General features: G+C 49.2%; 1 protein-coding gene across 4 annotated transcripts in view; it reads right to left on the reverse strand.

Annotated features, from left to right (window-relative positions):
• The window catches only part of CNIH3 (cornichon family AMPA receptor auxiliary protein 3), a 110,067-nt gene that overhangs the window by 53,635 nt on the left and 33,471 nt on the right, over positions 1-22,961 (reverse strand). Inside the window, exons 1-3 of one of the 4 annotated variants that reach the window (XM_008528623.2) lie at positions 10,044-10,619; positions 7,646-7,714; positions 2,235-2,282 (exon numbers count right to left, since the gene is read on the reverse strand). In XM_008528623.2, coding sequence (XP_008526845.1) covers positions 2,235-2,282; positions 7,646-7,714; positions 10,044-10,091 — 165 coding nt within the window. In that variant the 5' untranslated portion in view covers positions 10,092-10,619. Of the gene's footprint in view, positions 1-2,234; positions 2,283-7,645; positions 7,715-10,043; positions 10,620-22,961 lie in introns of those variants that run through there. The other 3 variants (XM_008528622.2, XM_070602302.1, XM_008528624.2) reach the window with 3 other exon arrangements.

Genomic DNA, 22,961 nt, shown 5'->3' on the forward strand with positions numbered 1-22,961 from the left:
GACATGTGACAGTGAACGGAACAAAGTCACTGTCCTTCCAGAACTTACATTCTAGTGGGAGGAGTCAGACCCGCATGCCCAGTACTGAATGTGTCTGTGAGAATGCAGATACCCAGTTAAGCTAAAAAACATGTGAGGGACAGCAAGACCTCAATGGACGGACCATCCGAAACACTGAAAACTTGAAATTACGTCCACAAAGAAATCATGTGGACATCAATGACAATGACCTCAGGTATCCAGGACACACAGAAGTGAAGAGCCAACAGAGCCAGGTGTTGAAAGGAAAGGTGTGCTAACCACAAGAGCACTGGAGCAGGAAGAAGATGCCACAAGGAAAGCGGCTTATGTCAGCCTCAAGGTCATCAAGGGGCACTGGCCAGTGTGGCTCCCGCGGGAGGGAGAAAACTGTCAGGCTGCAGAACGGACGGTGAGGTACAGTGACAACACCTAAAGTCTTGAAGGCAGTGTTTCGTGCGTCTCTCTCGAACTTTCCTCCCTGGTCTTTCCCGCTAACAATGAATAGCAATTGCATTCACTGAAGCAGCAGTGGCAGCAGCATGGGAAGAAGAAATAAATGAAAAGTGCAAAAAACAGAAAAAGGTACGTGGGGTACCATGTTTCCTGAAGGAAAACACTTCAGTCTACTGTTTACAGAAACTTATGCAAACTATATGCAAATTTGCAAATAGTAATGCTAATTCTTGCACAGCCTGTGTACTTTTTCATATCCTTGGCTTTGATCTTTGAAAGGTCCAGGGCTGTGGGCAGCAGGACCGTGGCAGAGGCCATCACAGGCCATCGCCTACTGTCTGGCCGCAGTCAAGGGTCAGGGAATACAGAAGGATGAGCTAGGCTACAGTGTGATGGATATGGATTACCGCTCTGCAGAGAAATCGGGATGCTACACCCAGGATGGGGAAAAAAGGGCAACGTGGAGTTTGAAAGACAAAGCTCTGATTTAGTCTTCATCCACTCTAGGCCACTTAGGTGTCAGGCTTAAAGAACAAACCAGAGACCATGGAAGTGACAGCTGGAGCAGGTTACTGGTATGCAAGATACTATCTGGGAAAATAACAGACAAATTCATGAATTACCCTTAATACCAAATGTCATATGGTTTTTCTTAATCATTCTTTATTCCTCAGGTCACTAGTATTTTCATTACCTGAGAATACTTTGCTGCTCTGACATACAAGATGCGGCATTCTAACATAATGAGTTTCTTGGAAAATATTAAAGTACAAGTAATTAGCTAGAAAAATTAACTTCTTGATTAAGCTCTCTCTCCCAACAAAAGGTATCATTATTGAAATACAGAAAAAATTTCAAAAGCCTGCATAATTGCTTCCCTCCTATCAATGTTGGCATGGCATTTGGTTTCTCTCCTATTCACATAAGCCTCAAAAACTCCTTCTAGGTCCGCAGGTGGCTTTCCCATGGCCTGTAGCCCATCCACTCTGGACAGGGGTCAGAGTTGTCCTTTGGCTCAAGGCTATGGACACTGCTTTTTTTACTCGCAAGCGGCTGTTCTCTACACTTTGCTGAAAATCACGCACTTTCCTGACTGGAGAGTGACAGATCGGTCTTTCTGGCACAGGGGTTCCCCAGCTATGCCACAGAGTTGTGCTAAATACTAAGCTGGAGCTGCACGTGCACAGACGACTATTCCTGAACGCATGTAGGGCAGCTGCAAATTACTACCCATCCATTCAGAGCAACTCTGAATGCTCGGCTCCCCTTATAATAACACCTCCCCTCCCGCCCCTCTGACACTCCCAGTGATGCTGTCAATCAGATTGCAAAGCTGAGGGGCAGGCTGAAACCTCAAAGGAAACCCAGCATCCAGAGATAGACTTCCCTGAGTAGGGCGGGGGCACTTCCGAGCCCAGCACCAGACAGAAACAAAGGCTGTGAGGCAGCGCCAGCTGTAATCGCCATCCATCATCCAGCAAAGAGAAAGAGCCTCTAAATGCGACCAGAGGGCACTGCAAATATCCAGTGCTGCCCTGACACTTTGATTGATGGCCGCCCCTTTTAATTAGCTCCTCTTGCCTCTGGAGCTTTTCAAAGAATGGATCATCACTTGCTCCCACCTCCCCCGCCCCCACCGCCATGCGCCTTCCTGGGAGACAGGACTGGAGCAGGCACTGAGCCTCGCTGGCCGCTTCCACTCTGTGCCCACCCGTGACCATGTGACTGTCCACCCGCTGGCCTGCAGCTTTTGCACTGACCTTTCGCAGAAGGAAGCAGATGCGCTCGATGTTCCTCAGCCGTTCCCTCTATCAGAATGCACAAGAAAGAAGGGAGAGGGGAGGTTAGAGATTCTGCTGAAAGACCAAGAGAAGCCCCCACATCCAGCCCCCAGTAGAGGAGGCAGGAACCGCCAGAGACCCCTCCCAGCCAGCTGGCTTGCATGCTCGCGCCCAGTGGCTTTTCCCAACAAGAGTTTCTGCTCATACAACTCAATAGCAGAAAAACCAAACAATTAAGAAACGGGCAGAGGATCTGAAAAGACACTTTTCCAAAGAAGAAATACAGGTGGGCAACAGGTACATGAAAAGATGCTCAATATCACTAATCATGAGGGAAATGCAAACCAAAACCACAATGAGATATCAGCTCACACACGTTAGGATGGCTGTCATCAAAAAGGCAAGAGATAACAAGTGTTGGTGAGGATGTGGAGAAAGGGGAACCCTCGTGCACAGTTGGTGGGAATGTAAACTGGTGCAGCCACTATGGAAAACAGTATGGAGGGTCCTCAAAAGATTAACAACAGAACTACCATGTGACTCAGCAATTCCGCTTCTGGGTACACATCCACAGGAAATGAAATCGCTATGTCAAAGAGATGTATGCACCCCTATGTTCAATGAAGCATTATTTACAATGGCCAAGACATTGAAACAACCTAAGTGCCCATCGATGGATGAATGGATAAAGAAAATGTGGTGTACACCCACACACACACACACACACACAGAATGGAATATTATTCAGCCATAAACAGCCATAAAAAGAATGAAATCTTGCCATTTGCCACAACACAGAGGGCATTATGCGAAGTGAAATAAGTCAGATAAAGACAAATACTGTATGATCTCACTGATATGTGGAATCTGAAAAAACCAAACTCATAGGAAAAGAGATCAGATTTGTGGTTATCAGAGGCAGAGGGTGGGGAGGGGACCTGCGGGAGGGGGTCAAAGGTGCAAACTGCCAGTTAGAAGGTAAATCAGTCCTGGGGATGTGAGGCATAGTGTGGTGACCAGTTAACACGGCTGTGGTGTACTTGAAAGTTGTTAAGAGAGTAAATCCTAAAAGTTCTCATCACGAGGAACGAAACTTTTTTCTTTTTTCTCTTTTTGTATCTATAGGAGGTGATGGATGCCAGCTAAACTTGTGGTAATCATTTTGCAATATATGTAAGTCAGGTCATTATGCTGTACACCTGAGACACATACAGCAAGGTACATCAATTACATCTCAATAAAACGGAAAGAAAAAAAAAAGAGCTTCTGGCTTTTTTTCCATCTACCTTGTCACAGTGATTTGCTCTTAACCAAACTCTCCCAGCAAACAGGAGGGGCTCAGCTTCTCTCTCAGCCCAGGGGAGGTTTCTGTACGTTTTCCTACAGGCAAAGTCTGGCTCAGCCTCCACGGACCCGGAAGATGGCGAAAGTGCAGACGGGGCACATGTGTTCACCGAATGCCCTAAAGCTCACAGCCAGCCCTCCGACTCGGGTCTCGAAGGGCATGTGTGCCCTGATTAGCGGCTAAAGGAGGGAAGTTCTCTGCCCGTTGCTTTTCTTTTTCTTTTTTTTTTTTTAACATTTTATTTTGTATTTTTTTCGAGCAAGATTAGCCCTGAGCAAACATCTGCCAATCCCCCTCTTTTTTGCTGAGGAAGACTGGCCCTGAGCTAGCATCCGTGCCCATCTTCCTCTACTTTATACGTGGGATGCCTACCACAGCATGGCTTGCCAAGCGGCGCCATGTCGGCACCCGGGATCCGAACCAGCGAACCCCAGGCCACCAAGAAGCAGAACGTGCGAACTTAACCACAGCGCCACCGGGTCGGCCCCGCTTTTATTTTTATAAAGTGACTGTATTTAGAGGAAGAATTCTCCCCCCTAAATTAGACACCAGCAGCACCCCCGGGCTAGGACTTTTCAAGATGTTGAAGTCCACCTCCGGAGTCTGGCCCCCTGCCGAGGGAAGATGCCCCGTGGCTGGGCAGGTGATAGTGCTCACATCGCACACAAATGCTGGCTCTCTTTTCCTCGCAGTGACTGTCTCGATTTCTGGAGCCACTCGGAACACAGCTGTGGCGTCTCCCGGTGCTTCATTACTGAGGCAATTTGGTTGGCGTAGCTGTGATGCTAATGAGATTCCTCAGAGATCTGGAGAAGACAGGTGGCTGGGACGCTTCAATTTGCCTAACGGAATCATAAATACAGTGATTCCTGTGCATCCTTTAAGCCCAGAGGAAAGAGTGTCCATGTGGCTAGCAAGACAGACCACGTCCTCCTCAACATACACACACTTGCACACACACAAACACACACCCGCAGCTGGGCATCGAGGCTGCCTAAATGGAGAATAATGGGAAAAGGCGTGAGATACCAGGCATACACCAAAATGGTACAGGACACACACTAGCTCCTTCCCCCGCAAGTCAGAGCCTCTCTGCAGGACATCCTTTCTCCTTACGTCACAGGGACACCGAATGCCCAGGAGCAAGAGGGAGGGAAAGCACTCACATGAGAAACTAGAAGTAAAACAGAGCATTCCTCCTCCTGGACGGGGTCCACCCAAAGGGTGCAGCCATATCTGGAGCTTTAGGGGACCTTAAACCCAAAGAACCAGCGGGCCTCAGGCACGCTCATTTCGAAATGCATCACATCGATCAGCGATTCTTTGTAGCACAAGTCCTTCCAGGGTTGGAGTCACCCACCAGCGAAGAAGCTTTTTCAAGCCACCTGATCCTGAAATGCTACTGCAGGGGCTCCTCAGAGGCCTAAAGAGCTCAAATATGAGTTCAATGAGGCGTCAAAGCGTTTCACCTCCTGCCAGGGAGTAACATCGTTAATAACTGGGGAAATGCGTCGAATACTCTTCCATTTAGGGTTTTTACGGACTGTATTTTAATCTCAGGCAAGAATCCTTTCCCTCGCAGCTTCCGTCTGTCCAGGAGATGTCTGGCCTTCAGGGCCCAGGCTACTTAATTAATTCATCAACTAATTAGAAGTGTGGCTTTAATAACAGGAGTAAACAGTTGTGCTCCAGCTTCCATGCTACACAGCTCCCCCCTCCAACATCCATTCATTCTCTCATCAACAGTTACCGATCACCAGCTGTGTGCAGCTCTGTCCTGGCTGCAACCTTTCACAGAAGCTCCCGGGAACTCACGCTAGGCCTAATTTTCTCTGTTCTGTCGGAACTAAGGAACTTGCCAGGGTAAGATGGAAACGGGCTCCATGAAAACGCCTCATGGTTTCAGCAGTCACCTGCAATACCCATTTCTTCACTGGCATTTACCCTGGGATCATACAAGAAACCTCTAGGTGTCCTAAGTGAGCTGCTTTCTTTCTTTCTTTTTGAGGAAGATTAGCCCTAACATACCCTGCCAATCCCCCTCTTTTTGCTGGGGGGGACTGGCCCTGAGCTAACATCCATGCCCATCTTCCTCTACTTTATATGTGGGATGCCTACCACAGCATGGCTTGACAAGCGGTGCGTAGGTCCACACCGGGGATCTGAACCAGCAAACTCCAGGCCACCAAAGCAGAGCGCACGAACTTACCGCTGTGCCACCAGACAGGCCCCATGAGCTGCTTTCTAATTTGAGCCCAAACAACTGGGAGGGACGGAAAGCAGGCTCTTGACTTTCCTGGCATTCCAAAAGGGAAGTGCTCCCTCGGACTAAGGCAGCACCGTGCACCTGGTCAATATAGACGAGCCAGGTGTCTGATGTCGGTGCCAAACACAAAAACATCCGGAAAGAAACGAGGCCCAGGATGCAACCCTTTCAGGCCTGGTGGAGCCTGGTTATCACAGGTGGGTGGGGAGGCCAGCAGAGGGAAACAAAACAGATTTTAACAATGATAAGTTTCACGAGATACAGTAAGTTTCCAAGTGGATCTTAGGGATTCTTTCAACTTGCAACAAAATTCTGCTTTACACAGTTGATTTTGAAAGAGTTTGGCTCTATTTCATAGAATCAAAGAATCTGATGCCAAAACGGGCCTCGGGTATGATAAAATCAAGTCTCTTAAAGAGACAATGTTGAGTCGGTGGGAAGAACACAGGGTTGGAAGACATGCAGAGCTGGGTTCCAATCTTGACTTCACCACCCATGAGCCAAGAGTCCTTGGATAAGACTCTATACTTTGGGTCAATGACGCCTGTGTGGCAGTTGAGAGAATTATAGACCACACATACAAAGTTCCTAGCACACAGTAAAAACAAAAGAACTACAAGTCCAGTAATAAGCCTCTACTTTACAGAGGGGGCTGCTGAGGACTGACCCACCAAACGGTCTTTGGGTGCCTCCCTCAGAGCACAGCCTTCTTTATGGAGCCTGCAGCTATGGCGACTAGAGCTCTTTGTCCTTGTCGCTAAAGAATGACGCCATAGCCTTCCAGGCTATGATGGTATCATACCAGCAGAGGCTGGTGTTCTCTCCACGACTTTGGACTGAAAATATCAACAGAGCTATTCAAACAAAACTCGCCTTAGCCCTGGAAACCAGGGGCTGGAAGGAATTCAACCAACCCCAGGCCGTGAGTTTAGACTGAGAGACACACTCAAACGAACTGGTGTGCTCCATCCTGCGAGCCCAGCAGGGCTGGTCCAGAATGATTGGGAAAAGCCTCTGTCCACACGCAGGGTTGGTCCCGGGCTCTGGGACATGGGCTGCACTGGACAGCAACACCCACCCCGCACAGAAGTGAGGTCCTTCTCTCCCTGCATCAGGGCCTCTTTCTACATCCCTTCCAGGACAGAAGGGAGGGTAGCATGCACGGGCTGGCAAGCAAGATGGAGCACTAAGACCCTGGAGGAGCGCACGCTGGGGCAGAGGGTCCTTCACATGCTAAACCTGGAGCAAACCACCAGACGGCCTCAGATTCCCCAGTGGGAGGTGAGCTGACCTCGGGCCTACAGAGGCCCTTTAGATGACTGCCTCACGGGTAGTAGATATGGGGCTGGGAGCTTTGTACCTCCACCCACCCGGCAAGTCTCCCTCGGAGAAACTGGCATAGCACAGAGTGGGGTCGACCACTAAGGATGCTCCCAGACCCTTACCAACATGTTGGCCAACACGGAGCCTGTCTCTTTGTTCAGGATGCGTAACCAAAAAACACCAAGACAAGGCCTTGAGGACTCATGGCCACAGCACAGCAGACCCTTCCCACCTGGGTTCCTGGGACTGTCACACTTGACTTGCAAGATAAATCGAGACCTCAGCAGGCCTCCAGAATGAGAAGTCTCCTAGACAACCTTAGGCCAAGCCTGGAGGTCCAGCCAGTGCCAAGCACATGCTCTACTCCTCCAACTCATCAAATCCTCACCCTCCTTCACAGGCCCTGGGTGGCCTGTGGTGATGCCACCCTGCCCGTCACCAGCACCCACTACTTACCGCATGCACAGGGTTGCACTGGTCTATGGGGCTCTTAAAATCGGTTCTTAACTCGTCAAAGGCAATTATCTGAAACAGAATACACAGAATCAAGATATTAGCACCAAGGTGAGTCCGTACAGCAAGTCAAAGCTTTCTATAGATTTGCTCCAGAACAACGCAGGAGGTGGGAAGAGGGCAAGAGATGACCCCAGACTGCCCAGGAGCTGGTTGCTGTCGAAGCTGGTGACGGACACTTGGGGTTGACTGTACTCTCTGTCTGCTTCTGTGTATGCTTAAAAACCCCCAAAACAGCGAAAGGGAGAGATGTTGCTTAAAGGTACATACTTCCAACTAGTAGATAAATAAGTCCTGGAGACCTAATACACACCACAGTGATTATAGACAACAAAACTATATTATAAATATTAAACTTGCTAAGAGACTAGATCTTAATTGTTCCCAACACTAGAAGAAATGATGATTCTGTGACAGGATAGAGGTGTTAGCCCACGCTACAACGGCAACCACATTGCAATTGAAACATATCCAATCAATGTGGTGTAGACCTTAAACTTACACAGTGCTTTGTGTCAAATATATCTCAATTTAAAAATCCCCCAAATAAACGTTTTAAGCCTTCTGTGCTTTACAAAGATGTCGAGAAAACTCTACTGTGGCGAGGGCAGGCTGGAGTTTGGATAAAGGCACAAAAAACTGAAACTTCAAACCAGCACTTTCAGATTCTCTGCTTACAGGAAGGGCTGGGGGTTTTTTTGTTTATTTTGGCGCAGAAGCTGATTGGAAGTAAAATAGACAAAAGTCAAGCAAAAGGGAGAAGAGAAAAACAAGAAAGCAGAGTCAACAACAATAACCGGATCTCGAGCTGTCCACAGGCTGGACAGTCGGGTCCAGGCTTCACAGCTTGATCCATTGGACTCGGGGCCTCCAGTTCATTCTGGACAGAGACTCCAAGCTCCCCAGAGAGCCACAAGTTTCCCCATTTGTCTAGAGGGGAGAATGTTGGAGGCAACCTTCTGCAGCCACAGCAGGAGACACAGCACATCCACGGAAAGAGCTAACTTCCCAATCCCAGACACCTCGTCCCCAGAAGGGGACTCAATGACAGGACGAGGTGGTATTTGGCCAGTGCAGTGTCCTCTCTTAGGGTGTGGACTGTCAGCAGCATCCCTCCTAGGCTGCACGTAAATGGGCCCCTGAACACTTGGGGACTTGCTACGGCCATGAAGCCAGCACACCACCCCCGAGCGTCCTTGTTCCAGCAACATGGGGCTGAGAGCAAGCAGCAAGAGAGGAAAAACGGCTTACTTCCCTCTATGAAGCAGTATAATTGTAAAGCAGTCACGTCACCCTGCTTTCAATACTCCTACAGAATTAGGAGAAAATTCTAGTATAACTTGGATTAAACAGACACATTTCTATATCATCCCTTGCCAGAGAGGTAATTATCCAGCCTGTACTTGAACCTTTTAGTAACAAGAAACTCGTCACTTAACTGAGGATGCTCATTCCATTTCCGGCTACCTCTCATTGATCACTGCCTTCCTTTGCTGACCCTACACGTGACTCCCCTGGCTTCCACCCACAGTAGAAGCCAGGGTCAGCGCCTCCAGCCCGCAGGCCAGACACAGCCGGACGCCCATTTTTGTACAACCTGGGAGCTAAGAATGGTTTCACACTTTTAAAATAGTTGAAAAAATCAAAAGAAAAATAATATTGTGTGACCTGTAAAAATTATAATCAAATTTGTTTCCATAAATAAACCTTTATTGGAACACACACATTAATTCGTTTATATGTTATGTATACTTTCACCCTGCCGCAGAGTGGAGTAGTTGCAACAGACCCCATATGGTCTGCAAAGCCCAAAACAGTTACTTTCTTACACTTTACACAAAAAAGCTGCCAACCTCTGGTCTATTTTTTTTATTTGCCCTCTAGAGCTGCACTGACTAATACAGGGGCCACATTTGGCTATTTCAATTTTAATTAGTTAAAATTAAGTTAAAAATTCAGTTCGTAGCCACATATGAATTGCTCAGAAAACCACACCTGTCTAGTAGCTAGTAAATAGCTCAGATACAAAACATTCTCATCCTCGCAGACAGTCCTATTGTACAGCACTGCTTCAGAGGCACATAAGATGGAGCAAATCACTCTTCAAAGCACAAGGAACCCCTTTAAGTACTTTCTGCTATCATGACCCCAGCAAATCTTTCTTCCTCAAGCTAATCTCTCCGACTGTTATTTACATAAACCGGCGCTAAGGTGCTTCGTTATCCCGATTGCCCTCCATTGACCTTACAGGTTGTAAATGTCTGTACTAAAATGTGACTGTCAGAGCTAAACACCATATTCAAGGTCAGGTCAGCTGGCACACAGACAAAAGTACACTCACCTCCTCTCTTCTGTAGCCTGTGCCTCTGTTAACGCAACCTGATTTCATTAGCTTTTCTGTGGCCACATCACATCCCTGGCCTCATACTGACCTTGCGTTGCCTAAAAGCCCTGTGTCTGTTTCATGTGCTTCAGTTAAACTCAGTCCACCTCATTCTGCATACACGTTGTTGGATTTGGTGGACCAGAGAGCAGGAACTGACCTTTGTTCCTTTCACTTCCTCCCTATTCAGTTTGGTCCATCAGGCCAATCTATTGAGACATAATCTATCTCCCAACTACAAATCCTAACGCACATAAGGTCCTCAATATCCACATCCACATTCACCCTGATATAAATGTAAACTGAGCTGGACCAACAGCAGAGCCCGAAGCTCGCTATTCCTAGCTCCCACGAGGCCGGCGTCAGCAATCTTTGGGCCTATTATTTATCCAGTTGTGAAGACAATTCACCATCTTTTGACCCAGTCAAGCCCCCACATTATGGCTGTGACTGGAGACACACTGGTACAGGCCCATCCCCAGCACTGACCTGTGCCCACGGCCCTGGATAAGTGCTGGGAGGCGAGTCTGGACTGAAGGGAACAAAGGCAGCTGGTGCTGGAAGGAAGAAGACAGGAGCCCCTGGGGATTCCAAGCTGCCGAGCGAGTCGGAGGGCAGGCAGCCTCCTGACCGGGAGGAAGCCGTGAAGGAAGGAAGGCTCCGAGGCGTGGCTTCCCTTTCAGCTCCATGAGGTAACAGCTACTTCCCAGGGCTTTCTGATGATGGCGACAGCAATGGACACGACAGGGATAAAAGCTTTCAGCATCCCATCCCGGTAACTACCCACTAGTTAACCCATCCACGGACTTGACGTTCAGTGAGCATCTCTTACACACAGGCACAGGGCTAGCCCCTGGACATACAAAAATCCACAAGACACAGCTCCAGTCCTCATCAGGTTCCGGCCGAGAGGAGAGACAAGCACGTAATAATCGCTGCATTACAACGTGGTAAATGCTGTGGCCAAGATGATTATAATAAGAGCCACCAGTTACTGCGTGCTTCGCTCCGTCAGGCACTGGGCCGCATGCTGTACATGCTTTTTACTGTTGAATCCTTCGGCCACCCCATGAGGTAGGCACTATTATTGTCCTCACTTTAGAGATGAAGGAACTGAGACCAAAAGCGGCTGCAGTGCGTGCCCAAGATCACTGCTCCGGTGCCAGGATTCTCACCGAGGGCTCTCTGACGCTAAAACCTGTGCAGTTACCGTTACGTTATCCTGCCTCCCAGGCAGAGAGAAGGAAGGAAGGATTTCAAGGACATATAGGACGAGCAACTGCCCCTGTGGAAGGAAAGCAAAGCTTTCCGGAAGGGGTGAGGTTTAGGTTACCCTCTTCTGAGCACCAATTCCTAGTTTCCCAGTCACAGCCCCCTGACCCGCGTCTGAGAACAGAAGACACAGGCAGCACAGCAGGGCACAACCCTTTGGGGGCCGCAGGCTGCTACCTGGAGCCGAGCCATGAGCATCAGGGATGGACCGGGAGGGTGGCAAGCATAACAACAATGCCAGGATCAAAGGACGGCCAGTTTAATTCAGCCGTATGCACAGACCAGCTTCTCTGAGCCTCCAGCCGTGGAGCCTAGCCTGACAGTACAAGGTGAACTTTAAAATCCCTTCAAGTCCCACACATGTTTTTAAAATTTATCTTTAAATTTACATATGGTAAAATTCCCTGTTTTAACTTGTATTTCTCCAGTGACTAACGATGTGGAACATCTTCTCATGGGCTTAATTGTCATCTGAATATCTTCTTTGGTGAAGCGTGTGTTCAAATCATTTACCCATCTTTTTTTTTTTTTTTTTAACTTAGCTGTTTGTTTTCTTATTGATTTTTTCTTTTTTTTTTTTTTTTGGTGCAGAAGATTCATTGTCCAAATGAAGCCCCCTCTGAGAGGACTCACCAGAGCCTAGCGGCCTCCCATGCTGAGTCTGCCCTAAGTCTAGACAACCTTGACCCCATCAGGCCTCAACACCAGGGTCGGGGAACACCTGGACCCCCCTCAAGAAGCAAGGAATTACAAAAATCCTCCAAAAAAAACCTCTCAAGAAGCCTTCCTTCTTTAGGCCCACAGCATGTATAGTCAAGAGATTAAAAGTTACCTTGCTTGTCTGAAACAGTGATTTTGCTAAAAATAATTGTGCTGTTCTATGGCAAACAGCTTCCAGGAAGAGTAAGAAATCATTGAGATCCCAACCTCCATTAGCTAACGAGTCCCCTGGGCTGCCCCGTCAGAGAGTTCAGCATTAGGAGAAGCCTCTTTTCTCTGGAACATTCTCTCCTGTGTTCGCTCCACAGGGTCCTCTGGTCTCTGAAAGATCCGAGCTGGTGGAGCCCTCATGATCTTGCACGTGTGTTGCATTCTCTTATTGCAGTATCTGACCTGCACAAGAACTCTGTGCAGTGCATAGCAGTGTCCCCTGGTGCACAGTCTGGGAAACTGAGCCCCAGGCAGAGCGTCAAGTGACATATTCTACGGGGCACGATGAGTGAGTGACAGCCGCACGGGACCCGGTGCTGAATCCTGAACCAGCCAGTGCTCCATCCAGCACGGTGTGGTGCCTCCAGTGATATGAAAGGGTAAAAAGAAAGAGTTGAGTTACTAAAGATGCCCAAAAATCGACAAGGCACCCGCAACGTACCTGGCCCTGTTCTGGGCCCTGGAACGCAGCAGCGAGCAAAAAGAGAAGGTCCCTGTCCTCACAGAGGTGATCATCGGGACAGGGGTGGGGTAGAGAATCAACAAATGAACAAGACCAATATCTGGAAATGGCGGGCTGCGTGAAGAAAACACAACAGAGTGATACGGAGACACACAATGGCGGTCAAGGCAGGCTTCTCTGAGCAGGTGCCGTTTCAGCTGAGAGAGCTGAATGTCCAGGAGCGGGACATGGAAAGTTCCAGAAGGAAGTTATGCTGCAGAGCCCCTAAGAGGGGAATGTGCTCGGCCGGGGTGAGGCACCAAAAGGCCACAGCAGCTGAAGCCCAGGGATGGAGAGAGATAGTGGGAGGAGACGAGGTAGAGAGCGAGGACCAGCCCCCATGTGGGACTCTCCCAAGTGCAGCTCTGCACAGTAGACCTGTGGGCGAGACATCGTTTAGCCCACGTATTCCACTGATGATGTGGCCTTTAGGCGACTCAAGAAGTGAGCGTGTCTGCTACTTCTGGTGTACAGGACCAAGGGGACAGTGATGAGACAGGCCAGTAAGTGTGGAGCCAGCATCGTGTGCGCATACTGAGGAATAGGTGGTGGGCTGACAATTCTCAGGTCCTGTCTGCGAGGCCGCTAATTCACCAAATGAGAAGTCAGTGCTCAAGGCAATATGGAAAGAGATCATGTACGCTGGCAAGTCAGTTCCAGGAAGCCAGAGGACGAATTTGGGGTAACCCACCCCAGAGAGCAACTGGGCACTGAGAAAGACTGTCCAGTTTTCTAACAAGAGGGCACATGGACTGAGCCCCCAAGAATTTCTGCCTACCAACCCATCTATCACCAGGGACAACTCCCCCTACCCCCACCAGGGCTTCGTCCAGACTCCTATCTGCAGCAGGGCCACCTGGGCCGACCTTTCTCGATTTCTCCACACTGTGAGTTGAATAATGTTCCCCCAAGAGTCAGGTCCACCTGGAACCTGAGAACATGACCTTATTTAGAAACAGGGTCTCTGCAGATGTAATCAGCTGAAATGAGGTCATACTAGATTACAGGCCCTAAATCCAGGGACAGTGCCCTTATAAGAAACAGAAAAGGACACACAGAGATGGAAGTGATGCAGCTACAAACCAAGGAGCACCAAGGAATGTCGGGAGCCACCAGAAGCTGGGAAGATGCAAGGAAGGATCCTCCCCAGAACTTTCCGAGGGAGCAGGGCCCTGCTGTCACCTTGACTCCAGACTTCTGGCCTCCAGAACCGTGAGGGAATAAATTCCTACTGTGTGTGGTAATTTGTAAGGCAGCCCAGGGAAACTGAAACACTCGATTTGCAAAATAGCCGAACTGTTCCCTGTGTGACCTGAGATGTTATCAGGAAACAATGGCTTTTGATGCCACCAACAAATGTTAGTGTGAAAGAAGAAACAGAAGCATTTCTAACGCAAAATACACACCTCGCCAGGGAAGCAGGCTTTTATACTCACCCCGACTCTTCCTGTAACTCCCCCAAAGCCATGCTCAGAATGCACTAATAATTTAGAAAGAAGTCGGTGTTTTACTTCTCCACGTCTTGTCCCAACAAGAGCACCTCCTTCAAACCACAGCCCAAGCCTTGGGGCCCTTTCTGAGGGTCAGGAGCTCCGCCAGACGGGAGAAAGACGACGGATGGGAAAGATTTTATTGACTGTAACACACATCCGGCTCATGCTTAGTCCTGGTTTCGCCTGACACTGGTGCAGCCGTGAGTTCCACCTCTCTGTTCACTGATTCTAAACTGCTCCAGGCAAGCGTTTGCGAAGGCACTTCTGAGCCCCCAAGAAGAAAGCAGCATCGGCTCCACATTCATGGGACCAACTCCTCCTTCCGGCCCTTGCTCAGCCCCTGGCGCCACGTGGTTCGTGAAACCATTCAGTCTCTGACACTCACCCCACCACTCACCCCTTTCTCTAACAAGTGCAATGCCCAGCGTCACAGCGTGGTTTAAACTTTCCAAAGTATTTTCACATGTCTTATTTTTTACGTTCATTTTAGGTAACATCCCAAGTAGGCGTGACACCCACTTTCCGAATGAAGCTTCAAGGAGAATGAGAGGTCACTGGGATGTCCAGGGGCGCCCAGCAGAAGGCAGAGCTGAAACCAGCACTGGCATTCTCTGCTTCTCCTCCTTGTGCTTCTCCAGCAGGCCACCAAGGCTCACCTTTCCGTGGGGAGGGGGTGTAAGGAGTGTTATTAAAGCACCCATCAGCATGGGGTGCCACACCGAGCATGAAACAGCAGGCTCAGCATCCAGAGCCCTGCCTTCAACAGGCTGCCAATCAAATAAATTGTCTGCTTAGCCCTAGATGGCCAAGAGCTTAGAAAAGGAGAATAAACTCTGAACCAGGAAAGGGACTCCAAGCCCTAAACTCACCCCATTCCACCTCTGTATTAGTCAGGGTTCTCCAGAGAAACCAAACCAATAGGATGTGTACAAGTAGAAAGAGATTTATTTTAAGGAATTGGTTCATGCAATTATGGAGGCTAAGAAGTCCAAAATCTGAAGGTGGCTGGCAGGCTGGAGACACAGGAAGAGCTGACGTTGCCATACAAGTCCAAAGGCTGTCTGCTGCAGAATTCCCTCTCGCTCTGGAGAGGTCAATCTTTTTTTTTTAATATTTTATTTTTTGTTTTTCTCCCAAAGTCCCGGGGTACATAGTTGTGTATTTTTAGTTGGGAGTCCTCCTAGTTGTGGCATGTGGGATGCTGCCTCAGCAGGGCCTGATGAGCGGTGCCATGTCTGTGCCCAGGATTCGAACTGGCAAAGTCCTGGGCCGCCGAAGCAGAGTGTGCGAACTTAACCACTCCGCCACGGGGCCGGCCCATGGAGAGGTCAATCTTTTGATCTATCTAGACCGTCAACTGACTAGATGAGGCCCACCCACATTATGGAGAGCAATCTGCTTTCCTCAAGTCCACTGATTTAAATGTTCATCTCATCCAAAAACACCTTCAGAAAAACATCCAGAATAACGTTTGACCACATATCTGGGCACCATGGCCCAGCCAAGTTGACACATAATATTAACCATCACAACCCCCTAATACCAGGGACTATCACAGGCTCTGGGCAGTGCTGGGTCCTGGCCAGTGGGGCTTGGTTAGAGGAGCATGACAGAGTGATGGTCCCCATGGGTCCTATTCTCATGTGAGAAACCATGGTGAATCTTGGCATCTGTCACTGAGCTTCTCTTAGGAAGGAAGCTGCCTTAGAATAACTTGGAAAAAGTGTGTGATCCAGCCTCACAAGAGGGTGGGGCTGGGCCAATTCCAAAGCAGAGACTTAAGGGTCAAGAGCCCCTTGGCCCCTGCAGGAGGCGAGTGTGTCGCTTCACTCCTCCAGGCTGTGATTTCCTTAGCTATACAATGGGGATAACAACCACCAGCTGACCTCAACTGGCTGCTGCAGTGTGAAATGAGGTGATATCAACAAAAGTGTTAGAGGAGAGAGAAATAAAGAGGACACTGCATGAGGAGGCGGAAACCACCATTATATAAAAGTTGCAACATCCCCTAATGGTTAAGCATATGCCTGTGAGTCAGAATGTCTCAGTTCAAATCCAAATTCCACCACATTTATTTGCGTGGCTGCAGGCAAATTCTTTAACCTAAGCTCAGCGTCCTCCAAAATAAAGAGGGGACAGTAGTGGTTCCTACCTCATCTTGTTGCTGTGAGGATTAAATCAAAAAACGTACATAAAACACTGGGCCAGTGCCTAGCACATAATAACAATAAATATTAGTTGTTACTTAATGACTGTAGTTATTACCATATCATGCAGATGTCGGGCCCACCTCTCTGGTCTTATGACTCTCCTCCCTCCCTGGTCTTGAGCACGATCATTAGCATCAGAGTCTGAGTCCAGGAGATCCAGGCACTTCAGGGAAAAAGTGGGGCAGCAGGATGTGGGTAGGAGCCAAGGGCAATGCCATTCTGAGGACACGGGTGGGTGAGAAAGCAGCAGAGCCCATCCTGTCCCAGGTGGGAGGCAGAGCCCCGGATGTGGGGAAGGAGGCTGGGGTCAGCAGCGGAGATGAGAAAGGAGGCATCTGCTGTCCCCAGACCGGTCCCTAGACCTGAATGATGAGTACAAATTGGGAAACACAGCACACAGCTTAGCTGCCATTGTCTGCACCAGAATTTGCAGACACAGCTGGTTGTGACATTGCTTCCCTGGTCCCCATCTAGTTAACAGAAAACAAAGACGTCCCAGAGCCATGCACTTCTGGGACGGAAGCCAAGAGCGCAGGAGACAGGACAGACCCAGCTGACTTGCTCCCGTTGGCACTCAGCAGGATAGGCCCCAGCTCCAGCCAGCAGCCATCCCCATCAGGGGACAATCCAGAGAGGAGAGGCCAACGGAAGGGCTCACGTTCTGGTTCTGCTGACTTGGGGTGGGTGAGGCAGCGACTGCGAAGAAAGCATACAGAGAGGGAGGGGTGGGAAGAGTGTGGCAGCCTGCAGCACTGGGGGACCTTCCCACTCAGTCAGGCCACAGACCCCTGCTCCACCTTGCCCCAAGGCAGCCAGCCCGCCCAGCACCACGGCCCACCACGTCAAGCAGCCGGGAACCACAGAGCCTGCTCGCTCTAAGTTACTGTTCCCAGCCACAGGGTTCCGCCCCTCCCCCGCAGCTTGGGCTTGCTCCAGCAGCCTTGGTTCTCAAACAGGAAACTTCAGGAGCAATTTCTAGCTCAGTCTGGTGACCCTCCAGACACCTTTGGGGCCTTGGCCTTCAGCCTCCCACATGGCTCGTGGAATTGCTCCTCATGGTTCCAATGTCCTCTGCTCCTTTGAGTAAACAAGTGCCTGCTCCGACTGCCGAGCCTGCAGGGCCCACGCTCCTGGGGAATGCACGCCCATGAGTCAGTGCGATGTGCATCGGGGGGCGCCCACATCCCAAACTATCTTCCAGGAAGACCTATCATTATTCATTCCTAAAAGTTCTTACTGAGCATCGACCATTTGCCAGCACTGTGGTGGGCACTGGAACTACTACCGAAAGCAAGGCAGACGAGGCGCAGGCATCTACCAGTGACAGAGACTCTCTCCGTCACCCACCAGGCTCTTCTGAGCCCTCTTCTCAACTAGGCTTCCCCCCTGGGCTCCTATGTCCATCCTCGCAGAGTCTAGTTTTAGCGAGAATCTTGCTAAGTCAGCTTAGAGAGAATCCCCACCTTGATACCTGATCCCCCTAGTCTGCCTTCAGTAAGAACCCTGTTAAGTCAGTTTAGTAAGAATCCCCCCCACTTGGTGTCTCCTCTTAGTATTTTCCACCTGCCACCCCTTCACCCTGCTCTTGGCTCTAAATCCCCACTTGTCCTTGCTGTATTCAGAATCGAGCCGGAGCTCTCTCCCCTTTTGCAATAGTCTTGAATAAAATCTTCCTTACCACTTGAACAAGTGTCAGAATCACTTTTTCTTTAACACCAACCTTTATTCATTCTCTTGTGTTAACTCTGAAAAAGCAACAGCCTCTGGGAGTAGCAGCCTATTAAGCAAGGCGTGGATGGTTCTGAACACGAATGTAAATTATTTAATCAAATTGAAGGTAGAATGTGTATAAAGGACGGTAGGACTCCCAGCTCTGAGCCAGAACGGAAGTTTTTAAAAGCTGGTGGTGGCTGGTTGCGTTTTGTTTGTTTTGAGATCCTCAGGGCAGAGGGTGAATTAACCATACGCCTTGGTTCAGGACACATGATCATCACTGATCTGAGCAAGGCCCTCTCCTGTTACATTTATTCATTCATTCATTTCCTTCTATCCCATTAGTCCTTTCCCTCCATCCAAGGTGGATTTTTGGTGATTATGTTTAACATGTATCTTTCTCTTTGTTGGGTTCTTACAAAACATGTATATGTTTGTGCACACTTATTTTTAATTTACGTAGTTTGTATCTCACTCTCTTCCTTGCCTTCTGCACTCAGCAGCGTAGTAAGGGGCTCCGTGGGTGTAGCCACTACAGCTTGCCTATCCACACTCCCAGTGAGACCCAGACTGGTCCCACCTCTGCACCTCAAATAATGCCACAAAACCCACACATGTCCCTTTAGGGACTAGTGTAGCAATTTTGGGGGATTTATAACTAGGAGTGGAACTGCTGGGCCATGCACTTACGGTTTCTTTGATTGAACTAAGTCCTCCCCAGCTGTCCTCCAAAGTGGCTCCATTCCGCCAGCACAGCCAAGGCTGTGCATCCCACATCCCCACCAACACGTGGCAGCATCCAACAGCCAAGGCTCTGCATCCCACATCCCCACCAACACGTGGCAGCATCCAACAGCCGAGGCTGTGCATCCCACATCCCCACCAACACGTGGCAGCATCCAACAGCCGAGGTTGTGCACGCCACATCCCCACCAACACGTGGCAGCATCCGACGGCCAAGGATGTGCACGCCACATCCCCGCCAACATGTGGCAGTATCCGATGGCCGAGGCTGTGCACGCCACATCCCCGCCAACACGTGGCAGCATCCAACAGCCGAGGCTGTGCACGCCACATCCCCGCCAACACGTGGCAGCATCCAGCTTTCGAGGGTTTGCAGTATAACATGTTTGAAGTGCTCTTTTTGTTGCTTTAACTTGCATTTCTCCAGTTAGAGCCTCTCTTCATATAAGGGTTAGCCTTTTGGGTTTCCTTTGCTGTAAATCGCCTGCTTAGATGCTCCACCCATTTTCCTATGGGATTGCCGCCTTTCTTCTTTTTGATTTGACTTGTTGCTGGTCTGTCGTAGATGTGACTCCTCTTTCCGTGTTAGGCATATTGAATCCCTTCTCTCCTCTGTCACCTGTCAATTCACTCTCTCTGAGGCATCCTTCATTGAATGGAAATCAATCCATTTCTGCCTTACATGATGTACTTTTTCAAGTTTTGTTTAAGAAGTCCTTTCTTGCCCCTAAGACACACAGATAGACTCTTACGTTATTTTCTATTTCCTTCATGAAATTCTAGAACTCTAACTGGTCCTTTCCCATCCTCCAACACCAGTATCTGGGGCTGTGCTGAGTCAACTCAGGGCATCAGAGTTCACCGAATATTAATGAGCACCTGCTATGTCAGGCACCGCGCTTGGAGCTACAGATAGAAGACAGGACACGGTCCCTGGACTCAATGACAGGAGTGGAGTAAGAACTCCACATGACAGCAGATGAGAGGATTCAGGAAAGGGCAACTCTAAAGAGAAGGAATGAAATTTCAACCCGCAAACTGCCTGGAAGAGACTGGTCTCAGGAGGTATATGTAAATCATATGCAAGTCAGATGAAAACGACTATGCAAATATTTGCGGGGGTCCAACAACAGCCTGGAGAGGACCATCCTTCCAGCTTTAGAATTCCTTTCTCAGTCTAGAAGGAGTTGTACCAGGACTTTAGTGTTCGATAGCATTCAAGTCCTCAAAACCAAAAGCGGAATCCACCACTAAGAAGAAACTGATCGAATGCACTCAGCTCAGCCTCCAGGGCTGCACCCCACGGGCAGACCCTTCCTTGTAAAGCGATCTCCTCCAAACCTGCACAAACCCATCAGTGAGTTGGGCAAGGGGAGGCTGAGCCTCTGTGGAGACCTCCATGAGCTGCTAAGACTCTTCTGGTAGCAAAAGCCCCGTCACGGTCTCCTGCAGGGAGACTCCCCCACCAGGGGAACACTTACACACTTTGTTTATTAAGATTTTTTAAATAGCACCATCTGCTTTGAGAAGTCTTAAGAACCAAGCACTAAAAATTTAATAATTAAAATACTTCAACGGAAGAACAGCAACCACAGCAGCCAGTGAGAATAAAACCAAAATGCACAGGCTGTGCCCCTGCTGGCACGCTTTCCAGAGCAGGGCAGAAAGCAGGATGGAGCACTTCTCAGCAAGTGCACGTCACCACCCCACCTCCCCACCCCCACCATCTGCACGTTCACGAAGGTGAACAGCCGGAGCTCGTGGAAAGGGCATTGCACGGGAGTTAGGAACTTGAGTTTGGGTCCTGACTTTGCTCTTGACTGTGTGATGTTGGGCAATCTCTTTGCCCCCTTGTGCCTCAGTTTCCTCATGTGCGAAATTAGTGCATTCAGTTGGATCAGCGTTTCTGAACATGGTACAGGGATGGTAAGCATTTCAGATTTCTTAGGGAAGTTGTCAAAATACAAGGGGGCACAGCCCCCACTCTGGATCTGCTAAATCAACTGCAGGCTGGTACTGCTGCGGCCAGCTGAGAACTACTTGACTCTCTCTCCAGCTCTAATGTGCTCTACGTGACTTGAAGAATGTTATCACGACACGTCACCTGCAGCATCCTTCAGACAATAAAATTCCAACATACTAGCTTCTTTTTCCCTTTTTTTGGTGAGGAAAATTGGCCTTGAGCTAACATCTGTGGCCAATCTTCCTCAAGCAAAAAGAGGAAGATTGGGCACAAGCTAACATCTGTGCCAATCTTCCTCTATTTTGTATGTGGGACACAATCACAGCATGGCTTGATGAGTGGTGTCCAGGTCCACGCCTGGGATCCAAACGTGCAAACCCCATGCCGCTGAAGTGGAGCACACAAACTTAACCACTAAGCCACCAGGCTGGCCCCACACTAGCTTCTTCAGGAAGTACAGACACAATCCTCAGGATTATCACCAAGTCTTTGACTCTGACCTGTAGATACCATTCTACAGTGTTGGGAGAATGGGGAAAAAAGCTGTATATCTCTTTGCAAATACAAGCATCTTTAACATAGCAACTTACATCTATAAACCCTAATTTTAAAACCTAGCTTTGATCTCAAAAGTGAGTCCTGGCACATACCCATTAGGTTGTGAGTGCCCCGGGAAGACAGGACGCAACACTGTAGGAGAGGAGGCACTGTTCTGTTCATCACTGCTGTGAGACGATAGAAAATGCATATATTGGTCTCTGCCTCCGTTCTAGCACAGGAACCCATGTCATCTCCTAAGTGATAAGAATCCTTGGAGCATCTCTTGTTCCAATATTTGGACTTTGACCCCATCCCTGACACAGGGCTCCTAAAACCCTTCTAAATACCTAAGTGCTAAGAGCACTAGCAGCATCTTCTGTTGTAATGGGGCGACTCTGGGTGGGCTCCTGGGCGGCGGCTGGTCTCCAGAAAAACCAAATCAAGATTAGAAGCTGGGAATTTTCAGCCCCGCCGGCCCCCCATTCTCCAGAGAAGAGAGAGGGGCTGGAAATGAGTTAGTAATTGATCCTGCCCCGTGAGGAAGCCTCTATAAAACCCCAATAGTACAGGGTTCAGACAGCTCCCAGGGTGGTGAACACATCCGCAGTGGGAGGTTGACGCCTCCCAGCTCCACGGGGACAGAAGCCCCTGTGCTCAGGACCCTCTCAGACCTCGCCCCGTCTCTCTCTCCATCTGGCTGTTCAGCTGTCTCCTTTATTATATGCTTTAATAAACTGGTAAACGTAAGTAAGTATTTCCCTGAGCTCTGCAAGCCACTCTAGCATATTAACCCCACCTGAAGAGGGCGTCGTGGGAACTTCCGATTTGTAGCCGAGTAGGAGAGAAGTTGCTGGTAACCTGGGGACTTACTACTCTCGATTGGCATCTGTGGTGGGGGGCACTGTTGTGGGACTGAGCCCTTAACCTGTGGGATCTGACGCTAACTCCAGGTAGATAGTGTCAGAATTGAGTTCAATTGTAGGACACTCAGCTGGTGTGGCAGAGAATTGCCTGGTATGGGGGAAAAACCCCACACATTTGGAGCCCAGAAGTGAAGTGCTTTGTGAGGGTAGTAAAGGAGACCCAACAAGGAGGGCAAAAATGAGGTTTTTCCTCATTCAGCTGCATCCCCAGCACCTGGATCAGGGCCAGGCACACAGCAGTTGGTTAATAAATACCTAATGAAAGAATGAATGAACGTTTACCCATCTTTGTATCCTTGGCCCGGTGCTTGCAGTAAATTTAAATGAGTGCAGGAACAAACATGAAACATTGTAAACTCCTCAAAATACTTTTCCAAATACTTCATTAGCTGATCACAACCACCCACCCAGTTCTTCTTGCAGACAAAGTGCAGGACTTCCTTCTATCCCACGCTATGTTCCTAGGAGGGTGTGTGTGCGCTTAAGGACCATTACCTCTGTGCTGAAGATGGAGCCCTAAGGGAATCCAGTGTACAGGATGGCAGTTCCCTGAGGGGCAGTCACATGTCCATCCATCGTGCAGCAG

This window comes from Equus przewalskii, chromosome 31, assembly GCF_037783145.1.
Source record: "Equus przewalskii isolate Varuska chromosome 31, EquPr2, whole genome shotgun sequence".
NCBI classification, from domain to species: Eukaryota; Metazoa; Chordata; class Mammalia; order Perissodactyla; family Equidae; genus Equus; species Equus przewalskii.